General features: G+C 33.8%; 1 protein-coding gene across 1 annotated transcript in view; it reads left to right on the forward strand.

Annotated features, from left to right (window-relative positions):
• Positions 1-25,951, forward strand: part of Wdr81 (WD repeat domain 81) — a 94,483-nt gene that overhangs the window by 30,467 nt on the left and 38,065 nt on the right. Inside the window, exons 12-19 of the mRNA XM_069839584.1 lie at positions 3,175-3,338; positions 6,505-6,654; positions 7,944-8,212; positions 8,423-8,681; positions 12,235-12,410; positions 14,451-14,749; positions 17,926-18,112; positions 23,904-24,316. Of these exons, the coding sequence (XP_069695685.1) occupies positions 3,175-3,338; positions 6,505-6,654; positions 7,944-8,212; positions 8,423-8,681; positions 12,235-12,410; positions 14,451-14,749; positions 17,926-18,112; positions 23,904-24,316 (1,917 nt within the window). The remainder of the gene's footprint in view (positions 1-3,174; positions 3,339-6,504; positions 6,655-7,943; positions 8,213-8,422; positions 8,682-12,234; positions 12,411-14,450; positions 14,750-17,925; positions 18,113-23,903; positions 24,317-25,951) is intronic.

Raw genomic sequence — 25,951 nt, forward strand, 5'->3', positions numbered from 1 at the left:
TAAAATTCCTTCTGTGATGTTGGAAGTTATATTTAGAAGTTACAGCTCAAGATAAATTTTTCATCCGGGTGAGGTGTTTTGGTGCCCTCCTAACTTCCACCCTCCTCACCCTACTTTCCACCTTACCTCCCACCGAATAAAAAAAAAAAATATGACTTATTCAGAGTAATTCACCAGGAGTTACCACCACTTGCGGAACATATTTCCAAATACATCTTGAGCAAAAAAGTCATATAAACATCTAAGTATGTTACACTAATTTGAAGTTGTTTATAAAATACCTTTTTTCATTAATTTTAAGGGCAAAAGAATGTTACAGATAGAGAATGAACTATTCTGAAGTATCATTTCTTTAATTGGCTAGTATTCTGAAACTAAAAATATGTTGTGAATTCCGTACTTGCGTCATAAAGAGTTTTTTTTTTCGATTTTTAACTTCAAAATTACATTTTTCTTATGCACTTAACACAACAATTGAATACCCCCCCCCCCCCTCGGAATAAGGGTATATGGTGCATGGTTTCCCTTTGTATTTATACCCTTATTCCGGGGGGTATTCAATTGTTACAAATCACGCCATTCTTGTAAACTCTTAAGACTTTACATTAGGATGCAAAATTGAACTGTAAAGAATTAAGTTCCTAGAATTTGTATGATTTGTAACAATTTTTTGTTGTGATAAGTGCGTAAGAATAATGTCATTTTTAATTAAACATTAAAAAAAATCTGTACAAAGCAACTAAGGAATTAAAGAACACATTTTTAGCTTCAGAATACTAGCCAGTTAAAGAAATGATGTTTCTGAATAGTTCATTCTTTATTTGTAACATTCTTTTACTCTTAAAACTAAATAAAAGAGGTAGTTTACAAACAACTTAAAATTACTGTAACTTTGAAAATATTGAAAATAGGACCTATGTTTATATGATATTTTTTGCTTAGAATGTCTTCGTAAATAAGTTCCGTAAGTGGCAGTAACTCCTCGTGAATCACCCTGTATATTTCTGGTCTTAATGTCGAAAAATCATAGCTTTATTTTTTAAATACTTTTAGTATTCGGTATAATTTCTTATATCCTGCAGTGCTGTCCTTTGAATTTTCCGAATACTCTATGTTGTGCCTCATGTATAGAGTACTGTACCTCTTAAATTTTGATTTTTGTACGACTGTTTTCAAGTTCCACGTGGTGTGGTTTTTTGTAACATAAAAAAATATGATAATTTATGGCTCTAGACTAGGTTTCTCAACTTCTGGTATATATACCAGTACTGGTAAACCAACTGTTGTTACTGAAACACAAGCTAATATTAAAAAAATGCAGACAGTTACGAATTTTTCTTCAATATTAGACCTTGAAAAAAGACATAACAAGCTAACAGATCCATCAGAAAAATCTATGGTGGTGGTGGGTGGGCAGCAGGAGTAACAGTTTAAGTATATCAATGCTGTAGACATTTTATTTTATAGCTCTGTTTTATCTATAAATTGATTACAAAAGTTATCAATGTATTTGGTGTTTTTAAAGTGTATAGAGGGTTGTTTGAGAAGTTCTCGGAATCACCAACACAGGTCACTGCTAGTGCAACCCGTTTCTCGCATAATGATTAGTCATCCTTCGTGAGTAAACACGTGGCACATCAGTGCTCTGGGTAGAGAGTTGTGGTGCAGACGCCTCTCTATTGTTCCCGTGTAGTGATTTGTGAAGAGGGAAAAACCGAGATTCGATCAGTGATAAAGTACTTCCATCGTAAAGGAAGGTATGAAAGCAAATTAAATTCATGCTGATTTTCAGAACACACTGGGAGGCTTTGCTCCTTCCTATTCACTGTTGCCAAGTGGACCAACAAGTGTAAATTTGGTCAGGAGAGCTTAGAAGATGATCCGCAAAGTGGTAGGCCAAGATGTGTCACTATCCCAGAAATTATTGCAAAAGTGCACGAAATGGTCTTGGAGGATCACCGACTGAAAGTGCGAGAAATTGCTGAAGCTGTAGGGATGCCATCTGAATGGGTATATCATATTTTAACTGAAGAATTGGGTATGAAAAAATTATCTGTTAGATGGGTGCCGCAACTGTTAACACAGGATCAAAAACACATCAGAGTGCAAATGTCTGAACAATGTTTGGCCCTTTTTCAGAAAAACCAACAAGATTTTTTGCGCCAGTTTGTGACTACAGATGAGACTACTATACCGCAGAGACAAAACAACAGTTAAAGCAGTGGAAACATGTTGATTCTCCACCATCAAAGAAAGCAAAGGCAATACGGTCGGCTGGAAAGATCATGGCATCAGTTTTCTGGGATGCGAAAAGGATTCTGTTGATAGATTATCTTCCCACTGGTCAAACAATTACGGGACAATACTACACAAACCTCCTGGGAGCAAAAGATACGCGAAAAAAGGCCAGTTTAGCAAGGAAGAAAGTCCTTTTCCATCAAGACAATGCATGCCTGCACACGTGTCATTGCCATGGCAAAAATACATGAACTGAGGTACGAATTGTTGCTACACCCACCTTATTCGCCTGCTATGGCTCCATCAGACTTCCATCTCTTCCCTAAGCTCAAACTTTTCCTTGGTGGATGGAGATTCTCTTCAAACGGAGAACTGATAGCTGGAGTTGACCAGTATTTTGCAGGCCTGGAAGAATCTAATTTTCGAGATGAAATAAAGGCATTGGAACATCGATGGACCAAGTGCATTAGTGTACAGGAGACTATATTGAAAAAAAAATTAGGTACGTTATTTTTTTATTTCATTCCGAGAACTTTTCAAATTACCCTCGTATTTCAGTTTAATTTCTAATTATTAACTTCATTATGAATTTAATGATTATATTTGCTGTTTAAAATGTACAAAATTCTAGCTGTATTTTCTGAATAACTTAGTTATTCACATTAATATTATTTTTGGTATTTCTGAGAATTAATTGACCATAAGATGCTACATATGAACAAAATCCGTGGGATAGTTAGAAGGCAGACAGACTGACTGTCAGGACCATATTCTTGGTATGATGTATTTCTCTGAAAAACATGTATTCTTGTGAAAATCTTAGACTGTTTTGTAGCATCACAATACTATCTCTGTACTCGTGCTTTGTAAATGAGAAATTAAAAAGTGTATAAACTTGTAAATTAAGGTTACTAATGATATTATATGTAATTCCAGGAGTTGTGAACTAGAGGATGGGGCCCAGGATGGTGAAGGAGTTCTCTCGCCATTGGACGAAGATTCTTCAGCAGATTCTGATCAGAACAAACCCAATGACAGTGCTGAGGGGAAAGAAAAAGAGAAGGTAGAGGAAGAAGCCTCGGATACAGAAGTTGAACCTGGTATGTGGGCCTTCTTACTTACTATGCTTTCAAAGCTTCTCCATTCTTTATTGGTGATTGCATTGTAATCTTATTTTCCAGCTTCATCGATCTTCTCACTGGCCTTTTTGTATTCACTGTTCCATCTTTATTCTAGCAATTCCTCCTTACCATATCATCTGAAGATGTCTTCTTACTCTTCTTCTGGATGGTGACTATTTCATAATTCGTTTCTGCCATCTCTTCTGGTTCTTACACTGTACGTGACCATATTATTGCAGTGACTTCCTTCGATACTCTTCACCACATTTTCAAGTAGAGTATGTCAAATTCCTTGTAAGATAACTTCATTTGAAACATGTTGTAGACTGGAGATTCTTATACTCCTTTGCAGCTCATACGTCACATCCATGTAGGCTTTCTATATTCTTTAAAGGTACGGTCACACATCACTACTTTTGCTGTGCAACTTTTGTACTGCAGCTGCAAAAGTTGCGTGTCGTGTTCACATGTAAGCCAAAAGTAGCATGCTACATGCTAACATATTCACTGTAAATCTTGTGATTACACCTCAAGCACCAAAAAAGAGATCCAAGACTTCCCAATTATCAATACTATATTTTTTCTTCATATAATCACAACATGGTTCATAGTGTAGCTTCTCTTCTTTATCAACCTGTAGAATTTGATCTGAAGACTTTTCGAAACGTATTGTGGGATCTATGTAATCCTTTTTTTTTTTCTTCTTTCGATGACCACAATGTCTGCTCTTATAGATGATCCAGTGGAAGAAGTGCAGGTCACTTCTTCATAGACTTCATATTTTTTAGTATCTCTGAAGCAATTGTCATTGTAACTCCTCGCTTTGTGATGCCTATTATTGCATAGAAGCTCTCTTTTACTTCAAAACCAAGTACATGCGGCAGGGTTTCTGTCTCATTGCATATTCTGCAATCAGTTACTTGGCTTCTGCTGGGAATATTTCTTGTGGTAGCCACGTTGCAATTAATTTTTATTTCTTTGGTCCACTGAGAGGTAGATAGTCCTTTCTTACTAGATATTCAGGAACTAGATTTTGACCATTTAGGAAATAGTATAATGCCTTGTCCCTTTTGTGGAAATTGTTTTCAGAGATCATATTGTTGACTATCCATAGGAAGACTAAGATGTTGTAAACAATCAGATATCTCCTGGACAAAATTTCTTTGTAGAGTAAAGATGTTCATTTGATATTCGTTGGATGCTATTGCATATGTTTATATGTTGTATTGCATATGTTTCATTATACCTAGACCTCTAAATTTTCGGGAGGCATAGAGCATGGCATCAGGACTATCAACAGGTATTCCAATAATATCTTTGTTTGTACTTTTATTAAGTTTGTCGATATCAGTTGTTGTTGTTTTCTAATGCCAGGCATTTGACAATAAAGTCATTTGACCTCTTGCACTCCAATATTTTTCAAAGATATTATCATGACTAGCCACTAAAGCACAGATTTTGAGGTGTTCCGAATCCATTTCTTGGTTTGAGTTGCACAATGGGCAGTTAGGGGACTGATATATTCCAATTCTATGCAGGTGTTTGGCCAAACAATCATGGCCTGTTGCCAATCTAAATGCAGGTACAGACGATTTTCGTGGTAAATCGGGAATTAACTGTGGATTTTGATGCAGAGAGTTACATTTTTTCCCTTGGGATTGAGTATCAAATTTTGTTTGTTGAAGTCTAAGTATGTAGATTTAATAAATCTCTTCACAGAGTAATACGTAGATTTAGTAACAGGTCTGTAAGTAGCAGTGCTGCCCTTCTTTGCTAAAGCATCCGCATTCTCGTTTCCCAGGATTCCACAATGGGATGGTATCCATTGGAATACAATTCTTTTATTGAGTGATAATAATTGAGAGAGCATTTTAGTTATTTCTGCTGTTCGAGATGAAGGTGTGTGTTTAGAGACGATTGATAGAATAGCTGCTTTGGAGTCTGACAATATAACTGCATTCCTAAATTTATTGATGTGGCATAGAAGATTCCTGAGACATTCACTTATTGCAATGATTTCGCCATTAAAACTTGTTGTTCCATATCCAAGAGATCTATAAAGTGAGAAGAGACAGCACGTAACACCTGCACCGGCACCTTGTTCTCTAGAGATCAAGGATCCGTCGGTGTATAAATGAAGCCAATTTTGTGGAGGGTACCTAATATTAATTGTCTCTAAAGACAATTGTTTCAGTAGGTCGATATCAGTAATAAAATCCTTTTTAAGATGTGGTAAGGGAGCACATTGAAGTGGATAAACAATTGTAGGCCAGATGTATTGATTTAAAATATTTAATTTTTGTTCAGGCTTAAGGAGTGGGGATTTCATTAGTTTGTTGATACTGTTGTTTAAATCACTAATTATTTTCTTGGTATCTACATTATGAAAATACATAGTGAATTTCGTAAGAAATTACAATTACAAAAATGCTGTAAGATATTGAAATATCAGAGAAAGTGGAAACAACATGGGGAAGGATGGACGATCATTGTTTCCCATTGTTTATTAATACCTGCCAACAGAATAATAAAAAAACCTACGAAACGCTGCAAAAAAAATTTTCTGATATCCGGCAGGAATGTGACATTTGTTCCGAACTTATAAATATTTATGGTGGTTATGGTACCCATATATTTTTCATTGCTGTAGTCTGTGACAATTAAGTAGTTTGCCATCGTTAAGTTGTGTTTGTTTATGATATCCACACTGATTACTAGACTTTCTCAAATACTGATATGTTTTGCTTCAGTTTCTTTGGTTCATTACGTAACACATACAGTAATATGGATACATTAAAATTCTAAAATTAATAGTGTTTTACACAGAAGTCGTGTTTAGTGACATGTCGGAATTTTTGCAAGAGTTAATCATATGAGATGAAGAGAGATGAAATTTCGATGACTCTTAAATTTCTCTTGTTTTTAATTTTTTGCATTATCATTTTTTTTTTTAAGATTTTCTCCAACTTTACAGAAATGTTATTTATACTTAAAGTATTTTCGTCTTTGGTAGTTCGAGTTCACTTCTCTTTTCGCCATTATATCAGCAATCCATTTTTATACATTTGACAGACTACTGATAACCACGAATATATAAAATAACTTTAATGGAATGTATAGAGGATATGTAATGTGTTATTTACAGAGGTGTTTGTATTTGAGACGGAGGAAAATGAAAAACCCTCCCCTCCAGGAGAAGGAGAGACTCCCCTATATAATTTGATGGACCACCTTGATTTGAATTTGCCACAGACAAGTGGAGAAGTGGAAGATAACAGTTCATTTGAATTGCAAGGTAAGATACCACATTTTATGCATTGTTTTAATTTTTCTTTAATCTTGTTCTCTTATGACAGATTAATATCATAAATGTTTAGTTACTTTCTCAGTACTAAAGTTTTAATATGTACATTTAAGTGAAAGTGTGATCTATGAATTTTTCTTAAAACATTCAATTGAAATGTAGCAAGACATATAGACTTTAGCCACCGGAGTGACTCAGTTGGTTAAGGCGCTTGCCTGCCAGTCTGAAGTTGCGTTCGGGCACGGGTTCAATCCCTGCTTAAGCTGATTACCTGGTTGGGTTTTTTCCGAGGTTTTCCCCAACCGTAATGTGAATGCAAGGTAGTCTATGGCGAATCTTTGGCATCATCTCGCCAAATATCATTTCACTATCACCAATCTCATCGACGCTAAATAACCTAGTAGTTGATACAGCGTCGTTAAATAACCAACTAAAATAAAAAGAAATATAGACTTTAAACACTGAGACAAGTCTTAATGACCCTGCTTCATAGGTCCAGCATGAATAAGCGTGCCACAAGCTAGCCCTGTCAGTGTTGCCGCTTTGGAATTGCTTTCCTTTGTTTTTTGTTTCTTATAATGTTAGCAATTCTTAAGCTGCATTCGCAAGGTAAGTTTGTTGGTTAAGAGAAATATAGTAATATTATTCAAGCAATGAGAAGAGTGGGCAACCTAACAGAACAATTAATTCATTTATTTGAGAAATCGCTTATTTATTATTGTATTTTATAGATAGATATATTTTAGGAAATAAAATTAATTTGTATTAACGTAGTATCAGATTCACTTTATATAATGAATTAACAACTCTATAATACTCATTCCTGTATGATCGATTTTTTTACTATCCATAATATTCCTTGATATTCATGCTCTACCTGAACATGATACTTGTCGATTGCAAGGGACTTGCTTCGCGTGTTATATCTAAGATCTAAGTAGGTAAACATAGGCTTTTTTTATATTGATGGACCAGTTTATCCTGAAGAATTCATGCTCTTGGCTGGATTTTAACCTGTAAACCTTGGATCCAGTGGCAAGCCTTAAGGGGCTCCTTAAACAAATAAAAATACTTTAGTACTTCTGTTTATTTCATTTTTGCAATGCTTCTCTCACATAATTACATTTCTCTTCTTAAATAAATTATTTAAAGGAAACAATGTACATTTCTGACATTTATTGATGTGTGAACTGAAATTATTAGAATATCATTTCATATGCATCTCCATAAGTTTATGTTCCATTGTCGTAATAAACACAATATCTATTGTAAATTTGAAGGTGATGACGAACCTGTTCCATTGTTAGAAGAAGAAGTGGAGGATACAGTATCAACTCATGCCGAACAATCTTCCCCACCTGAAGGCGAGCCAAAATCTCCTGGACATGGTGCAGTAAGTGGTAAAAATTCCGAAAGAAGTAAGGAGTTGGATGCATCTGGAGACGCTGATATCTCTAGTATTAGAAGTGAGAGTGATAATAGTTTCACCTGCGGACAAGCTTCTGTTCATCGAGATGACAAATCTCGGAAGTTCACATCACACTGCAAGGTAGAACCTTTGCTTCATATTCTTTTTAATGATTTCCTCCACTCTTGTGAAATTTATATATAAAATAAGTGGTATGTAGATATTTTTAAAGGCTTTAGTGCTTTTCCGCTTTTCAGCTGTGTGTGTGAATGAAGTAAATTTATATGATTGGGACCATAACACAATACATTCCAAAATTAAGATCATCATCTGCTTTTTTCTTTTACACAGGTATCAGACATGAGTGTGGATTCTGTTGTGTGGCTGTCTCATCGCCTAGGTCCTGTCCTCACAGCACGTCATCTCTCTCGAAATCTTCTGCGCATGCTAACGCTCTGCTACCTTGGTCAAGAAAATCTGTCTACTCTACCATCTGGTAGTAATGATTCTCAAGACAACCATGACACGCTCACAATTAATATTTCAAAAGGGTCAGTGGTTGGTGATCAGAATGCAATTAAAGTGCTGGAGTGCCTTTCTTCTATTGCAGGTTAGTCTTATTCTCCTCTTTTCTTCTTCTTCTTTTTCTTAAACAGCTGTAAATAATATCAGTAATTGGGCATCCAAATGGAATCTATCTCACAATCAAAAACTAAATATACTGTCTTCACAAGAAGAAATAGCTTAGAAAACTATAAACCTCACATTTATTTGAATAATCAAGAAATTCAGTACAATCCAACTCCTAAGATCCTAGGATTCATTTTTGATGAAGGACTTTTATGGAAAACACATTTAACTAATGTTGCTTCGCAGTGTCTACCACGATTAAATCTCTTGAAGATCATAGCTAATAAGAAATGGGGATCAGATATCACGACAATGAGTTTGTTTTATAATGCTTATATAGGATCAAAATTGACCTATGGATGTGAAATATGGGAAGGAGCATCAGCAACTCATCTACAAAAAATTTGTGTTCTTCAAAACCCAGCTTTAAGATTATGCCTAGGAGTACCAAAAACCACATCAACTGTTGCCCTAGAAATTGAATGTAATATTCAACCAATCAGACACTATATATTACAAAAGGATCTAAAAATACATTTAAAATTGCAAGGCTCATCCAGATCTCAGATGTTCTTCAAACTGTCAGATGATATCCTGTGTAATTTCTGTAAAATAAAAAAAGAAGAAATACCAATCTATATCACAGACACACTCATTGCTAAAACTCCAGTTGTGAACGAAATTCCTCCATGGAAATGGGTGATTCCAGAACATAGCATACAAATTCCAGGAAATCATTCCAAAAATGATCCTCCATACATTCTTAAGTTAGATGCCATGGAACTACCCTGCAGCACATATAATGATCACTTTCAAATTTATACAGATGGATCTCTAAATCCTAATAATGGGACATCAGGAGCAGGGTATTATATTCCAAAATATCAAGAAAGTTATTTCATACCATGTTCATCCTCCTCCAGTCTTGGCACTGAATTGCTAGCTATTGATGCTTCTCTTCAGTATGTTACTCAAATTTCTGAAAAATCTATTTGCATACTTACCGACTCCAAGGGAGCTATATTTAATATAATTAAATATGTACCAAACCTATATGCACATAGAATTATTCGAATTCAGAAACAACAAAGTAAACTAAAAGAACTCCAAATGGAAATAACATTTCAATGGATACCTAGTCATTGTGGTATACCTGGAAACGAGAAACTCTATAATATTGCAAAACAGGCAACATATTTGCAACCAAGACCTCTTCTCTATCCAGTGCTTTTGCTTCAGTAAAGTCATTTTACAAACCTATGGATGAACAATTGGCTCTCTTCTGACAAAGGAAAAATTTTACAGTCTGTACAAAAGAAACCAAATGACCTGGAAATGGACAAAAACTTGCCCAGACATGTTCAAACATTTTTAACGAGAGCCAGAACAGGTCACATTGTCACTCAATTGTACCTACACCGATTTCACATTTCTGATAATCTTATTTGTCTGTGGTGTAATAATCATGATGAAGATCTGGAACACATTCTTCTATACTGTTCATCCATAAACCACAAAAGAAGTAAATTAAAATCATCAGTACCAGTTGCAGAAAATGCAGTCGTGCAGTATATTATATTGACTACACCCCAACTCTGGCTACTAGCAACAGGCATCTATAATGAACACTGATCAAAATACCCCTCATTTCTCGTGAAAAGCAACAACTGAATAGTCTACAGTGGACTATAGTAATAATAATAATAATGATTTGTTTAACCTGGCAGAGTTAAGGCCATACGGCCTTCTCTAACACTCAACCAGGACTTTATAGTGGACTTTATGTTGTCAGCAAACAGCTGGATACATTGAGAAGATTGATTCTTCTTTTTCTTCTTCTTCCTTTTCTTTTTTAGGGCGACCTGTAAGACTTAGACTTACTGTTTTGGCTCACTGCGTGCTTTGTGTACAAGAATTAAAAAAGCTATCCAGAAGCAAATATATTCTATTAGTCCTCCTTGAGGGGAGGGGCACAGGTTGGGGACCGCCCTCTCATGTAGGTTGCTTGGGTGGGCCCATTGTACTACTTTGGATAAAGTGCATGCTCTAAGGCCTCTTTCTCAACCAAATAATAATAGCAGACATTTCCCATATTTATTCTGCATTTAATTTCCTCTCGAGTTACTCCAAGGTATTTGAATTTTTCCACCTTTTCAAAGGATACATTTCCAAAATAGATATTTCCATTTCGTACTATGTTCTGATCAGGAGACATAATCATATACAGTACTTTATCTTTTCGGGATTTACTTGCAATTGCTATTACTCATTACTTGCATTCCACTTGCTACTCATTTAAATTATTTTCGTAGACCTATAAACTTGTAATTTATTACATAAGGGGTTAGGTACAGCTTACAGCAGTAAAATTTTTGGAAATATTCAATATTTTTTTCCTCCATTACTGTATCTTGTACAATAATGAAAATTGGTACGTGTAAAACACTGTCCTTCTGCTATATGAAGAAAATATTCTTACAGTTAAAAAAAAAAAAAAAAAAAAAAAAAAAAAAAAAAAAAAAAAAAAAAAAAATTTATTTTTTTTTTTAATTCAAAATGGTGGCAGTTCACTGTGCAGTGATGAAGTGTCTCCCTCATAACTCATTAACTTGTTAGCTTTTTCATGTTCTCTCTCTTTTATTTTACTGCTGAAACTCATGTTTACAATATCATGCTCTTTCAACTACATTCCTTAATAAATAATATTTTTATTTTTATTTCGTGTTAGAAGAAAATACTGATATATGACCATTTTTAAAATGAATTTATTTTTTATCAGACAATCTATAAAAGGTAGAGAAGTGATCTTGCATCATATTGTAGATATGACATGCGTAAATACACACAAAAAATTTCATCATACAATGTTGAACAGTTTTTGAGTTATGTGGGAAACACTTCATCACTGCACAGTGAACTGAATTTTGAAAAAAAAAAAAAAAAAAAAATGTAAATAATTTTTTTTAAATCGTAAAAATATTTTTTTCATATAACAGAAGGACAGTGTTTTACACATACCAATTTTCATTATTGTACAAGATGCAGTAATGGAGGAAAAAAATGTTGAATATTTCCAAAATTTTACTGCTGTAAGCTGTACCTAACCCCTTAATAGCACAGTATAAAATAATTTCCCCTTGAAAATAGCTGGTTTGTAAATTTATGCTCTTTCCGTTTGAATTCAATTGCAGTTTTCACTGTTCAAGTCAAGCATAATATAGAAATGATTTAAAATTTTTTTGAAAGTTGTTGTTGTTTTCTAATGCCAGGCGTTTGACAATAAAGTCATTTGACCTCTTGCACTCCAATATTTTTCAAAAATATTATCATGGTCAGCCACTGAAGCTGACCATGATACGTTGAAACTTTCATTTTTTTTATCTTGAAGTTAACTTCAGTAATTGTTCTTATTTTTCAAAGTTTAAACTCATTTGATAAATGTGAACCTAGCTTTACTGCTTATGTTATTTTTAAATGTATTATTGAGACTGTTGCGGCATATGTATTATTCCTTGATACTTCTATGTTGGCAGCATTGTATGGAGAACAAATAATTTTGCTGCAGTACTTACCTCATATGGGGGAACTGATAGCACTTTGTAAGAGGAAACTGACAGTGAACCTAGAAGGAGGATTGGTTGGTTGTCTAGCTCTACTCAAACACATCATCCCTTATTTGTGTGATTCAACACTCATGGATCAGCTGCAGGTTTGGATTTTACTTTTGTGTTGAAGATAATATAGTTTTGAATATTGGCAAATTTCAAATTAACTACTGGAATTTTAACATCTCTTCGTATTTATTTTCACTGCATTGTAAAATTAGGTGAATTTTTAGAATCTGATTTATTTGGATATTTTCATATTAAATTTATGGTGACATTTTATGAAACCGTCTTATCTGTTTTTCAGTATACTTAAACTTATTGTGCCATTTGTTGTGATATAATGGAGTTAAATAATTATATGGCCGAATGAGTTAATGTATATGATTTATTTTAAGTTCATCATGTGTAATGGAACCTTCAAATGTCACGAAAACTCGTGTCATATTTACTAGACACTTTGTTGTGCAAAAAATATAAAGTAAATATTAAATGTAAAATCTAAAAATACAAATAACAAAATCATTTTATATATGATTACCAGATTATTTTAATGAAATGTAGTTAAAAATTGTGAGATAATATAGGAAAAATTGAATATCAAAATCTAAAATGCAACTGAAAGGTAATACGCCAACCCACTTGACTCCATTAATACCAAAACATAAAAATTATTTTATAAATTTCTATTTTTGTCCATAATAATTGTACTGTTATATATAGCTGTGGTACAGTAAACTACATTTTGACATGAAAGTAAGACTTACGTACCATTTTCATTTATTTTTCTGTGATGTTTTAATATTAAAATGGTTTATTATATATTTATAATATTATTAAAATCATATTAACCATTTCGCAAGATATGACCTTCCTCTTCCTGTCTTAACAGTGATGTAATAGTGTATTTATAATCTTCATTATGACACCTGTGAAAATTACCTCATGTGTATGCTTATTATGGAACCATATGAAAAGTCCACTGCAAGAATGATGGATGTCACTTTCTTGTCGAAAATGAACCAAGACTGTCAGTGCATGGCTTAAGACATATAGAATGTACATAGAGAGTTACATGGCATTAACACTGATAGTCATTGTCCAGTAATGATCGGAAAATCACAGTTAAGCTTTGAGCGCTAAGCATTTCAAACATTCAATTGCTTCTCCTGCAAAATGTATTCCAAATGACATCCATCATTCTTGCAGTGGACTCTTAATATATTGTTGCTGTTGTACAAAAGTTTGTGACTTCAGTTACATTTTGTAGTAACATGGAAGCTAACATTATGGAAAAAATCTATACCAACATAATGATATGAATTTGCTTTGGATGCTATACTTTTTAATTTAGTTGAATCATTTGCTGTAGTGTGTGAGTGGATGGGTGGACGGACGGATGGATAGACAGGTGGATAATGTGATGGCGATAGTGGTGGTGGTGGTGGTGGTGGTGATGATGATGATGATGATGATGATGATGATGATGTCTGAGAACAATAACCAGTTTGTAATGTTGCTAAAAGTAGAAACTGAAAACTTGGAAATAGCTTTAAATTTGTGTTTTTTTCATTCTATAATATTTTCAGAGTGTAGGTCTAATTATATTGAAATATTTTTATTTTTCCATATACATAATGGTATCATATTATATTCTAGGGTACGTAACTCTCACAACAAAGTGTCAAAAATGTGCTTTAGTCTAATAATTTGATTACATCTATATCATCATTGTTCCTGCAATAATGCCAATGTGCAAAATATACAGTTTTCCAGTAGGAAGAAAAAACACATTTATTCATCCTATGGCAGCCGTACATAGAGGATTGTGAATTCTTACATTTTCGAAAGAAAAAAAATATAATTACATATAGGAGATTTTATTATTTGCTGTATCACTATTTAAGCTATTTAATAGAGCAAAAATCTGAAAATCGATAAATATGTCATATAGGAGTTATTGCAGGAACAACGACGATATATTAGATGGCTGTCTTACTAAAATACTCAGTTATTATTTTCACACCTTCCACTGTCCATCATTTTTACTTCAAGTGTGGAGATGTAATAATTATGTACTTAGAAAACAATTTGTCAGTCAATGATGCAACATGCGAATTCTTTTCTTTTTTTTTTTAATCTAGGATGTGATATTGAAGACAATCCTGCATCCAGCAATTCGTTTGGTGTCTACAACTCGGTTCATGTTTCCATCAGGATCTGTTGCCCGAGCTGCTGTCACTTCTAAGTTTGTGGATGCATTGTATGTTGTGGCCCTTCGTATTGGTTGTGAAATGACTCGGAGACATTTAGCTGTTCCTTCACTGCAGAGGTTCTTTCTCACTTTTGATAAGGCTTTTGGTAGACCAGGCCCTCAGCATGTCGAAGACGTAACTGCAGTAGCAGTAAAGGGTACAGAAACCAGGAAGGACAGTCCACTAAGGTACCAGTATTTAAATGTTAACTAATATAGTTACATAGCTCGCTTTCAGGAATGTTTGTCCAAACATTTTCGTCCAAATTTCTATGACCAACACATTAAAGTCCAGTGAAATAAGTCCATAGCATTTTTGTCCAAGAGTAAATTTCGTCCAGAAATTTTTTAGTTCACAAAAATTTAGTCCAATATACATATTGTTCAATCGTGATTGATTTTGGATATTCAGATACTAGAAGCACATTTTAAATGGATGCCAACAATAGAATACCAAATAATGGAGAACTCAAAAATGAACATGTGTGGCTAGGGAAATGCATTCATTAATTTTACTTAATCAGGTATGAATCCCAAAGTAATTACTTCAAAAAGGAACAAACCATTGCTACTGTTATCAACACCACTCTTATAATAAGGATCGAACCAGGATATATTGGTGATGTGAGAATTGGTCAACCTGTAATGAAATTACACAGCAATCTACAGGTGGAAATTAAAGAAGGAAATTACAGTTTTTAAGAAATAGTTGCAATGAATGCATGATCTTTGTTCTTTGAAATAACTGAAAATAAATGTCATAATTTATTTAAGTGATTCTTTTTTTTTGGTAATAAGCACAGTTACGAAAATTTTAAGTAAATAAATTTGGATTAAATCAGGTAAGGACAAAATATAATTATAGGACGAAATTTCACATAATATTAAAATGACATGGACGTAAGATTTATGGACAAAATTTGATGCAGGACAAACATATAACTGGAAAAACGTAAAATTAGGACCAAATTACGAATGGACGAAAATATAATGGACTAACATTCTGCTAACTCATGGCTCTATTATAAAATTTAATTTAATTTAATTTAATTTATTTATTTAAATTTAAATATACAGAATAAAGAATATCATTAAAAACAAGAGAAATAGAAATAAAATAATACAATCAATATAAAAAAGGAGATACAGTAGTATTAACAAAATTTGAGACCGAATGAGCAGCGCTCATGTTCGGTCGCAGTTCAGATATAATATTAATAGGCCTATAAGAGAATATAAAATAAAATAGGAAATAAAATTAAAATTACAGTTACAGAAATTATATAATACAATATTAATATAAGAGAAATATAGAAAATAATAAAAAAATAAATAAATAAAATAAAATAAAATAGGAACTAAAATTTAAATTACAGCGGCAATGGAATTATATAATATAATATTAACACTAGAGAAGAATAATATCGCACGTGAAAAGTAGGACATTTTATATATATATATATATATATATATATATATATTTTTTTTTTTTTCAAAATGATGGAATACAAATATAATATAGGTTGATTAATTCATACACATAGGCTATATATTTATTTAATCAAATTGAAGATATTAACACGTTTATAATTTTCTTGTTATATGTTAGTGGGTTACATGTTAGAAGTTCTGGGTGTAATTTAGCTAAAGAATTGTACAACCAAGGGCCAAAATTAATGCTATGCTTTAGACCAGCAGATGTGAGACATTTAGGTTCTACTAATGTTGAATTAATATTTCGTCTTGTGTCATAATTATGTGTCTGTAATACAAACTTATTACGATTTTTATGATAAAATTTTAACGGTGTATACTTATAAATTTGTTCAATATTAAATACATTAAATTCAGAATAAATTAATTCTGTTGGATAATCGAAACGTTTCTTCAAACAAATTTTAATTATTCGTTTTTGTACTAAATTTAACGGATTAAGATTAATTTTTGTACTTCCATCCCAAACAATTATATCATATTGAATGATGGACTGAATAATGGCCAAATAAACATTTCATAGAACTCTAATGGGTAAATAGCATCGAAGATTAACGAATTTATAAATTGTTTTACGAAGCTCTTACAAAGATAAATAATGTGATGAGGCCTAATTTGAAAGAACTTCATAACTAATTATCGTAATGATAGCTACATCAACGGCGTAGTTATTATGTTGGCATGTTCTCTTGAGATGACACGTCATGTTATCAGTGTACAAAAGCCAATACATTAGCCACACTTTCTCCCAATCACTTTCGCATGACACTCAGGAAGTTGCAGGGAACCTACTTGATATATCATTTAGGACATTTTGCGAAATTTTCTAATACATACCACAATTTACATTTGATTTACCAATGCAAAGTAACCTTATTTTGCTCTTCAATTTTACACAGTACTTACCTTCAGTGGTATCGTTCAGTTGGTTCACCTGAATCACTTGTTAAATTTGTTACAGTTTGTGGAATGGGTTGTTAAATTTTTTATGTTTAAAAAATTAGCTATCTTACAGAAAGCGAAAATATTAATTTAAAACGAAATTGTGTCTGACCACGAAACCAGGTGGCCTGGGTTCGAATTCTGGTCGGGGCAAGTTACCTGGTTGAGGTATTTTCCGGAGCTTTCCCTCAACCCAATACAAACAAATGCTGGTTAACTTTCGGTGCTGGACCCCTGACTTATTTCACCTGCATTATCACCTCCATTTCATTCAGACACTAACTAACCTGAGATGTTGATACAGCATTGTAAAATAACTCAATAAAAAAACACGTAATTCTCTAGCTTCTTAATATTCCAGTGAATATAATGTAAAAATAAACCACAATACAGCTAGAAGCGATCATATTTATTATTACATTGTTGTTTCCATCCAAGTGTGCAGGCAATCAGAACAGAAATATGATAAATGCCTGTAACGTTGAAACTCTTCTGCGATTACTTCCTCAGTCGTCTACCCTTTCCTCTTCTAATACTAAAGCTCACACACATGGGATGTATTATATCGAATGAATTTAAAGTCAATATGAAGTTGTAAATATTCCTCTTTCAAATGGTGGTAATATCATATATTTATGTTCAGTATTGGTGAAAATATGGTCGTATAAAATCGTCCAATAATTTATTACGAATATATTAAAGAGATGGAGACAAGCAACAAATAAATGTCACAACTGTAATTGAGATTAAGAATAAACTGAGAGGCACTAAAGACCTGGAAGATGTTATAATGGTTTACAGTGATATAATAAAATTACAACACGTAAAGGAATCCTATTCAAGACAAAATGACTGACTAACTCATTGGTTGTGATCCAGCTATACTCTTGATTTGTCAGTTTCTGAGATTTATACTTCTTTTGATATAGGTCACTTGAAGAGAGCAATTATTTAGAAATTCGTCGCGATGGTACAACTGCAGAATGGATAGTGAAAGGAATGCCCATGCAGATTTCTCATGTGAGAGTACGGGAGAGTGATTCAGCAGATTCTTTCTCTCCTCCACCACTGACTGGGTCAGAAGGGGAACATCCACATGACCACATCAGAAATAAAGTATGTATCTTGTTGTGAGCAGTGACTATGTATGAGGAACTATTTCACAAAAGTACGGAGTAATAATATTGGTAAGTTACAAATGAAAGTTCTTTTGAAGTATGAAGTTACGTTTTCTGTTTCACGAAATAGTGTACAAGTCTAGTACAGTGCGTCCACAAACTCACTCCGCAGCAAGGAGATGGTGATGCATACACTAGGGTCTGCAGTTATGTTGGTAGGTGAAATTCACCGCTAGCGGCTGCAGTTATGCTGGGAGGTGGGATTCACTCCATTCGAAGGTCAACACTGAACACGTGTGAATGATTTTGCTGCCAACTTAAAACTTCCCGCTAGGAGATCGAGCGACTCTCCTCGCTGCGGAGTGAGTTTGTGGACACATTGTATATTCTTAGTAAATTCATTTATTTACATTTTTAATAATTTAAAATGAGCGTTTTGTAGATTTTTATGATAGCCAATGTTGAATAAATATTTTATGTAGCTAAAGGAGCAGTCCGCGATAAAATTAAGTTGGCTTTAATCTAACATGTTTTTCAATCTAAGTAGGATGTAATTTGCCGCATGTCAATGGGAGGCATGGTTCTTGAGTTACTGACTCCGCACAAATACTTATGACGTCACAGCCACTGAACTGGTGTGATTGCGTAGTAGGCCGAGAACATCGGCGAGTGCAGCGCAGCGCTTTGTATTAAAATAAATAATCTTCTCTCGCCGTAGTAAACGTGAACAGAATTTCGGACTTAGTTATGATTGTGTGAAGTCATGTTTTGCTTTTCATTTAATCATAAAACCAACACATACCAATGTTGTGGTTTTATGTAGACACATTTTCTTTTATATGAACGATTTTGAACTACAGTAGACTAAACAGAAGAAATTGTATCATAATACAGTTTAAAATGCCGTGGTGTTGTGATTTTTCGTGTTCAGAGGGAACAACAAAAACAGAACATGAAGAAGGGGTATCATTTCATGTATTTCCGAACAGAGAAAAGTTACTGCAAAGATTTAAAACATGGGTGAAGAAAATCAACAGAAAAGGTTTTACACTATCGAAAATTACTGTTGTGTGTTCCAGTCATTTCCGTGAAACTAATTTTGAAGAATCGTCTTTACTAAAAAGACGTTTAATGAAAGACAATTGAACTCCTATGAAAATTAAGAAAACTTCTGTCCCTTCCCTATTTTTGAAAGGAGAATCGCCCCAAGACAGTTCCGATACTAAGCTTTCCTTTGCTTATAAATGAAAGGAGGTCGTCGAAGAAGCAATAGCAAGTTGCAGTAATGCACCTATAGTTGAAAATATTGACGTGTGTGTAGTTCTCGATGAGGCTGAAAATTCACAGGAACCTAATATAAACAAAGTTGTGCAGTGTGAGATAGGGTGCGAGACGCTAAAAAATGTGTGTGGTGAATCAGATGTGGGTGAGCAGAGATTGACTTAGAGACATATTTTCAAATAGAAGAAGAAACTTCAAATTCTAATTCATCAGGTTCAAGGACGCTGCACATGAAACAGAAAGTAAATAGGGAGTCAAAAAGTGTTTTTTTTTTTTTTTTTTATTCTGGTCAGCGTTACAAATTTTGTTTTTCTTCTGTAATATTTGTCATTCCTCTTTTACAAATATTTGGTAGAAACAATAGGACCATTGCTGAAAGTTAATGCATTGTGCCAGAATGCCCGTAATTGGGAGTGGAAGTCCGAACAGAGGTGAAGCATAGCAGTGAGTTCTGCGTTATACTTGTGCGATATAAGATACAAATTGTTTGAAAAATTTTCAAAAACTTTACAACTATGTTTCATCGGCAAGACAACATTTTATAAAATAATTTCAAAATTCGTAGAACCAACAGTCAGATGTACTTATTTTCAGGTTCATGAACAACTTATCAATTCCCTAAAAGATAAAAACGTGCGAATCGCGGTGATGGTCAATTTGACTCACCTGTTTACAGTGCAAAATATGTGACTTACAGTGTAATGGACCTCGATTCAGATAAGATTATAGACTTCGTAGTTCTGCAAAAAGGTCTAATTGTAGGCGAAGCAGCATGCAAAAAAGTTCTAGATCGCCTAAAAGAAAAAATGAACATTAGGTCTACCCTCTTTCTATCGGACCGCCATAGAGGAATTAGGAAATTGATAAGGACCAAATATGAATGGATGGGCTATCAATTTGACATTTGGCACATTGCAAAAACCTTAAAGCCGCCGCACAAATGCGGAAAGAGAGCATCATAAATCACCTATGTGGTCTTGTGCTACATGTGAAGGTGATTCTGACGACTTAGAAGACAGATTCATTTCTGTATTAAATCATGTTTGTAATATACACGAATGGGGAGAAACAGAGACATAATAAAAATGTGCACACATTCACCCATACTCTACAATAGTGAGAGGGAATGGATCGAACCTGGATCCAGCGATTACAATGCTCTGAAAAAAGTTGTATGTAACCCTGCCCTTTTGAAAGACCTAAATCAGACTAATCAATTTTGTCACACCAGCAAATTTGAATCATACCATAACGAGAGATTGCTTTACACTTCTAAGAGAAAACACTTTCCATATGGTGGAATGGTAACAAGAACTATGATTGCGATAATGGACCATAATTACAACGTGAAAAGAGTTGTAACTGGCTCCAGACTCCAGTACTCTAAAGCCACTAAACGATGGATAGAAGACAAAACATACAGCTGGAAGAAAAGTGCGTGGAGAGAAGATATTATACAGAAAAATGTCTTGGAAGTAGTTCTGGTTATCAACTGCCGCAATTCGATGATCCACATGTTTTAGAGATTCCCCCAAACATAGCTTCGTGCCTAAACCGTGTGACTCAACAACTATGACGCAATAGAATAATATAAACCATGTACTAATTTATTGTTGACGTGTGATAAACACGTATTTGCAGTCCATTCATAACGAATATTTCACGTCTCACATACATTCACTCACTCAGTGAAGGCGTTGACTTAGGTTATAATGGATCGACATATTAAACCTTTTCAGTTTGAACCCTTACCAGACCCAAGTTGTTCTATTCACTATGAGTACGAAATTCAAAATGAGTAAGTTATTATTATTATTATTATTATTATTATTATTATTATTATTATTATTATTATTACAGTATATGCAGGTCCTAAGTGTGTTAATAATAACTGACTGTAACGTATGAATATATATTTACTCGTTCTGCGCTGTATGTCAAACGGAACTACAACGCAGTCTTATGAAGCGATCAGTGGTTATGACATCAGAGCTTGCAGTAAGACCTTTAATATTTTGCAAACTAAAAGGCGTAGAGTGATGAGAGAAACGCCGTTAATCTAAGGATTACTTTGGTAAACATCCTATAATATAATCGAAATATGGAATTTTATCGCGGACTGCTCCTTTAACATAATTGATGATCACTATCTAGCTGATTCTGTATATAGGGTATTGTAGTCTATGCCTTATGCCATGCAGAGGTTTTAATATCATACCCTTTTTTCAAAATTAGAGGTGTTTATTCCCTGGATACCCAAGGAAGAATGCAGTTGCAATTTTTAGTCTGTTTACGGGCCATGACTTCTTGGCCAAGCATCTCCACAGGATTGGAATATCTCCTTCAGCATTGCCCAGCCACTATCAACTTGGCGTCCTTGAGTGAAAAATACTGGAGAGCAAGAGAATTAATGATTTCGTTGTCAGAAATTCAGCATTAGCAAACAACAACATTCTTTATTTTATAGGGAAAATTTAATTAGCTTCACCATGATTGTGACTGCCACTGGGCTACATATTTAAAATGAATTAATGTAAATATATTCTGTAGAATACCAATAACCTTTAAAAGTACCAGCTTTCTTTCACTTGTAGGAAACTCTTCATAAGATATAAATAAGTCACTAATTACTAGCTTTGTAGAACAGAATAACTCAAACGTCACCTTTGTGGCATAATAAAATACAAGTTACACAAGAAGCTTTCGTGGATACAATTTTCTGATTTGTTAATATAAATTTACATATCAAGTATTATTCCATACTTTCGTAAAGTAGCCTACTGGTCTTTCTTTCCGATGGCATTGTTCCTTAATACGAATTGGAGAATTGATGGAATGGTGACAGGAAAGTGGGTGTACCTTTAGAAAATGTGATTTAATAGCGTCTTTTTTTTTTTTTTTTCTCTCCAATCACAAATTCCACTAGTTCATCGAAATGCGATAAAAGTCTCTGGCAGAGTGCTGCATTGGAAGCTTTTACTTGAGTATGAAATTGGTTAGCAGATAAAACGCTAGATAGCTAGAAAGCTGTTTGCTTGGCTTGATGTCATCAAGGAAGCAGCACTCAGTCAGTTAGAGCTAATATCTCATACTCGGTGCTAGCGATATGCTGTCAAAATTACTGTGATATGGAACGTGAAGAGAAAGATACAGTGAAGTTGAAACTTTTTAACAAAAAGTACAAATTAAGTGCGAATGAAAAGTGAAGGTATAGAATAAATTCTTGTTGGTTACTTCTCACTACTCAGGGTATTCAGCAGTGGGTTATGTATTTTGTAAACATTGCTCTATTTTATAATTATGTGCTTTTACATTTTCCTGATGAATGTGATCAGAAATAGACATTGTGGAATACCAAAATACATCCCGAAGTAAGAAAGCCAGATTTTATGGTACTATTACCCAGAAGTGTGTGAAAATGTGTATTGCCGATCTTCGCCCATTAATATTATATTGGGAACTGAATTTTGAGATTTATCTCTGGAACTTATAAATATAAGTGCAGATTATGGGCGTATGTGTGCTAACGATATTCTTACAGGGTTTTATTTGTGAGTAAATATGGTATTGGTTTTATTTTTAAATTTCTATTTTTGTCGATAATAATAATTATTGTACTATTATATTATGTAGCTGTGGTACAGTAAACTACATTTTGACATGAAAGTAAGACTTATGTGCCATTTTCATTTATTTATTTAATATTAAAATGTTTTATTATATATTTATAATATTATTAAAATCATCTTAATCATTTCACAAGATATGACCTTCCTCTTCCTGTCTTAACAGTGATGTAATAGTGTATTTATGATCTTCATTATGACACCCGTGAAAATAACCTAATCTGTGTGATTATTATGGAATCATATATTGTTGCTTGTTGCTAGGCTATAAAATCCAGGTTTATGACTGATTTTGAGCATTGATAAATACCGTTTATAATTCTAAGCACCCATAAAATTACTTTCAAATGATTTAACTCTTTTGTTTGTTTTGTTGATGTGGAATATGGTTTAGAATGTAAACAGACAGTTTAGTTGCAGTTGAATTTATTGCTATAATATTAGCATATAATATTGTACTTGTATTGCTTATAATATAGTCATTCAAACTTAACTAATACATATATATTATTTTAATGTACCGAAGTACATATGATATTTCCATGCAGATATTCTCCGTTCCATTACTCTTTCATCGTATTAACTAATACAGTTCCGTTGAATTCCATGCCAACTAGTGTTTTAAAAGAGACCAGTATTGGGGTAGCCATGAACGTGATGAGAAGATATGCCAACTAGATGTAAACATATCCATTACAAGTGCGGTATGCTCGACCATGTTAGACTCGAGGCTGGAAGATTCGAGGTATTTCGAGCAAGCAAATGTAGTGTCTTGCAGTATTCTTGTGTCTAGTGTGGAAAGCCGAAACTCTAGCTGTTAACTTGAATTTGACCCTCAGAAGAATCTCTAGCAACTCTAAAATCTTTTATTTCTGTTTGCAGGCTGTTGAAGAATTGAAGCAAGTTTTTACTGCAGAGTTAGCACACATGACCTATTTGCCTTTCTTCAGATTCCTTGGTGAAAGTGTGATGGATACATCACTCAAGAACCATGACTTTATAAGAGATTTGTGTTACGAATACGAGCAGGAGATGCAGTCGACTCATCCAACTGGTGGTCCAGTTGATGTGCTGTATCTTTCTGATTATCTTAGTCCTGGGGGACAGGGAGATCCTGACAAGATTACAGGTTCTGGTAGTTTCGGAAGTAATGTTGCTGTTGTGGGTAATAGAATTGATCTGCAAAGGGCAGATATATCTTCACTGCAGCTTCTGCCTTCAGGAAGTCCAAATGTTCAAGCTCCAGGTGGTGATGTTATGGCTCTTATCAGCAGGAAAATGGAAAATACTAACAGGTAATTGTTTACCTTACTTATAATTAGGGGGCGGATGTTGATGAAACGTCATCTTATTTTTCACATTTGGACGATGCCTATTGATATAGAAATCCTTTCTATGTTAATATCAACGTAAAAAAATAATTTTATATTGTATTTTTTGCATTTTTTGACGTTTTTGAACTAAGAGGTCATTTTTATATTTTTTTCGGCATTTTTTTGGTCATTTTTAATACTTTGAAGAACCTTTATATCATTTGGAATGCATTTTACTTTCTTCTTTACCGATAGATCTGTTAAATCATTTTCTAAGCAAATAGGTCAGTAGTAATTACCTACTGAATAAATGAATAACAGTGAAGTTTGTTTTTTATAGTTTGGAACAGACTCTGCAGTCCATCCCTCATTCCACTGAAGGCTTCACTTCACACAACAGAAGTAATATAAAATGCTTGACAACAGCTTAGTTTAAGTGAGGACTTTGTCCGACCACCCTTGATTGAAAACATTATAAGCCCTCATTAAAATCTATAGTTTTTTCTTAAAACCTTCATTTTGTTGCATGCCCTTTTCCTTTATCTTAGCTAAATTCTAGGAAGTTTCTTCCTCTCTCCGAGAATTGCAGGGCAGTCATTGAAACAAGGTGAATAATTTTTAAGAAGTTGTGGTACGAGTATTGTGAATAATATTTAAATGTCATTTTCTTTTAATTTTGTCATTTTTCTACTAGTTTAAGGGCATTTTAATGATAATTTTAAGTAGATTTTTAGGTCATCAACATCCTACTTATAATACTGTAACAGATCAAATGTTTTCATCTGATATGATTTTGAAAGTGTAAGGGCATACAAATAAGGTCTTTTGTAAATAAGTAAAAGTGAACATAGAGTGAGACAAGCAGCCCACGAGCTAGAAACTTACATATTAAACGGTCTCGAAAGCTTTTCCTAGAATTGTTTATATTATGTAATGATAAATAAGAAAGCAATTGTAGATTATTCTGCAAAATAAAATCCACAGTTTTAATTAACTTCCACTCATATCTAATATATCAGCATCTGACCTTTCCAGCTCAATTTCGAGACGAGAAACTCTCAACAGACTATTTCGATTTCTTCAAATTTACTAAACAATTGTTCTTGCAAAAATGTTGCCATGGACTGGAACAAGCCATAGTCGGATGGTGCAGCATTTCAACTGTATACTAATTGAGAAAGCACTTCGACTTTGACTTTTTGCTTATGAAAGTTGATAACAGTGCCACAGAACTTCGTGTACTCAATCCATTTGTTCAGAATATAGTTTTGCGTCACTGTTACGACCATTTGGGCCAATTCAATGTTCACAATGTTCTTTGTTGTCCCCATTGACTCAGTTTTCACAAAGATATCATACATACAGTACAATCACTATTCTAATGCGTAATATTTTTTTTTTTTATCCAATGCCACCAGGTTGTCTTTAGACATTTCTGGTCTTCTCTCCTGGCCATGGCTTAGTTGTAACCCACTTCTGAGGTTGGGGCGCCTGGAAGGCGGAGTTACATTACCCCGATGATGTGATAGGATGATTATGATAATGTGGTGCCAGGAGAGGTCTTAAATCTAAACGTAACCTAAATTCCAGACCATGGACGAACTCAGGAATAATCCC

Source organism: Periplaneta americana, chromosome 11 (assembly GCF_040183065.1).
Source record: "Periplaneta americana isolate PAMFEO1 chromosome 11, P.americana_PAMFEO1_priV1, whole genome shotgun sequence".
Taxonomy (NCBI): Eukaryota; Metazoa; Arthropoda; class Insecta; order Blattodea; family Blattidae; genus Periplaneta; species Periplaneta americana.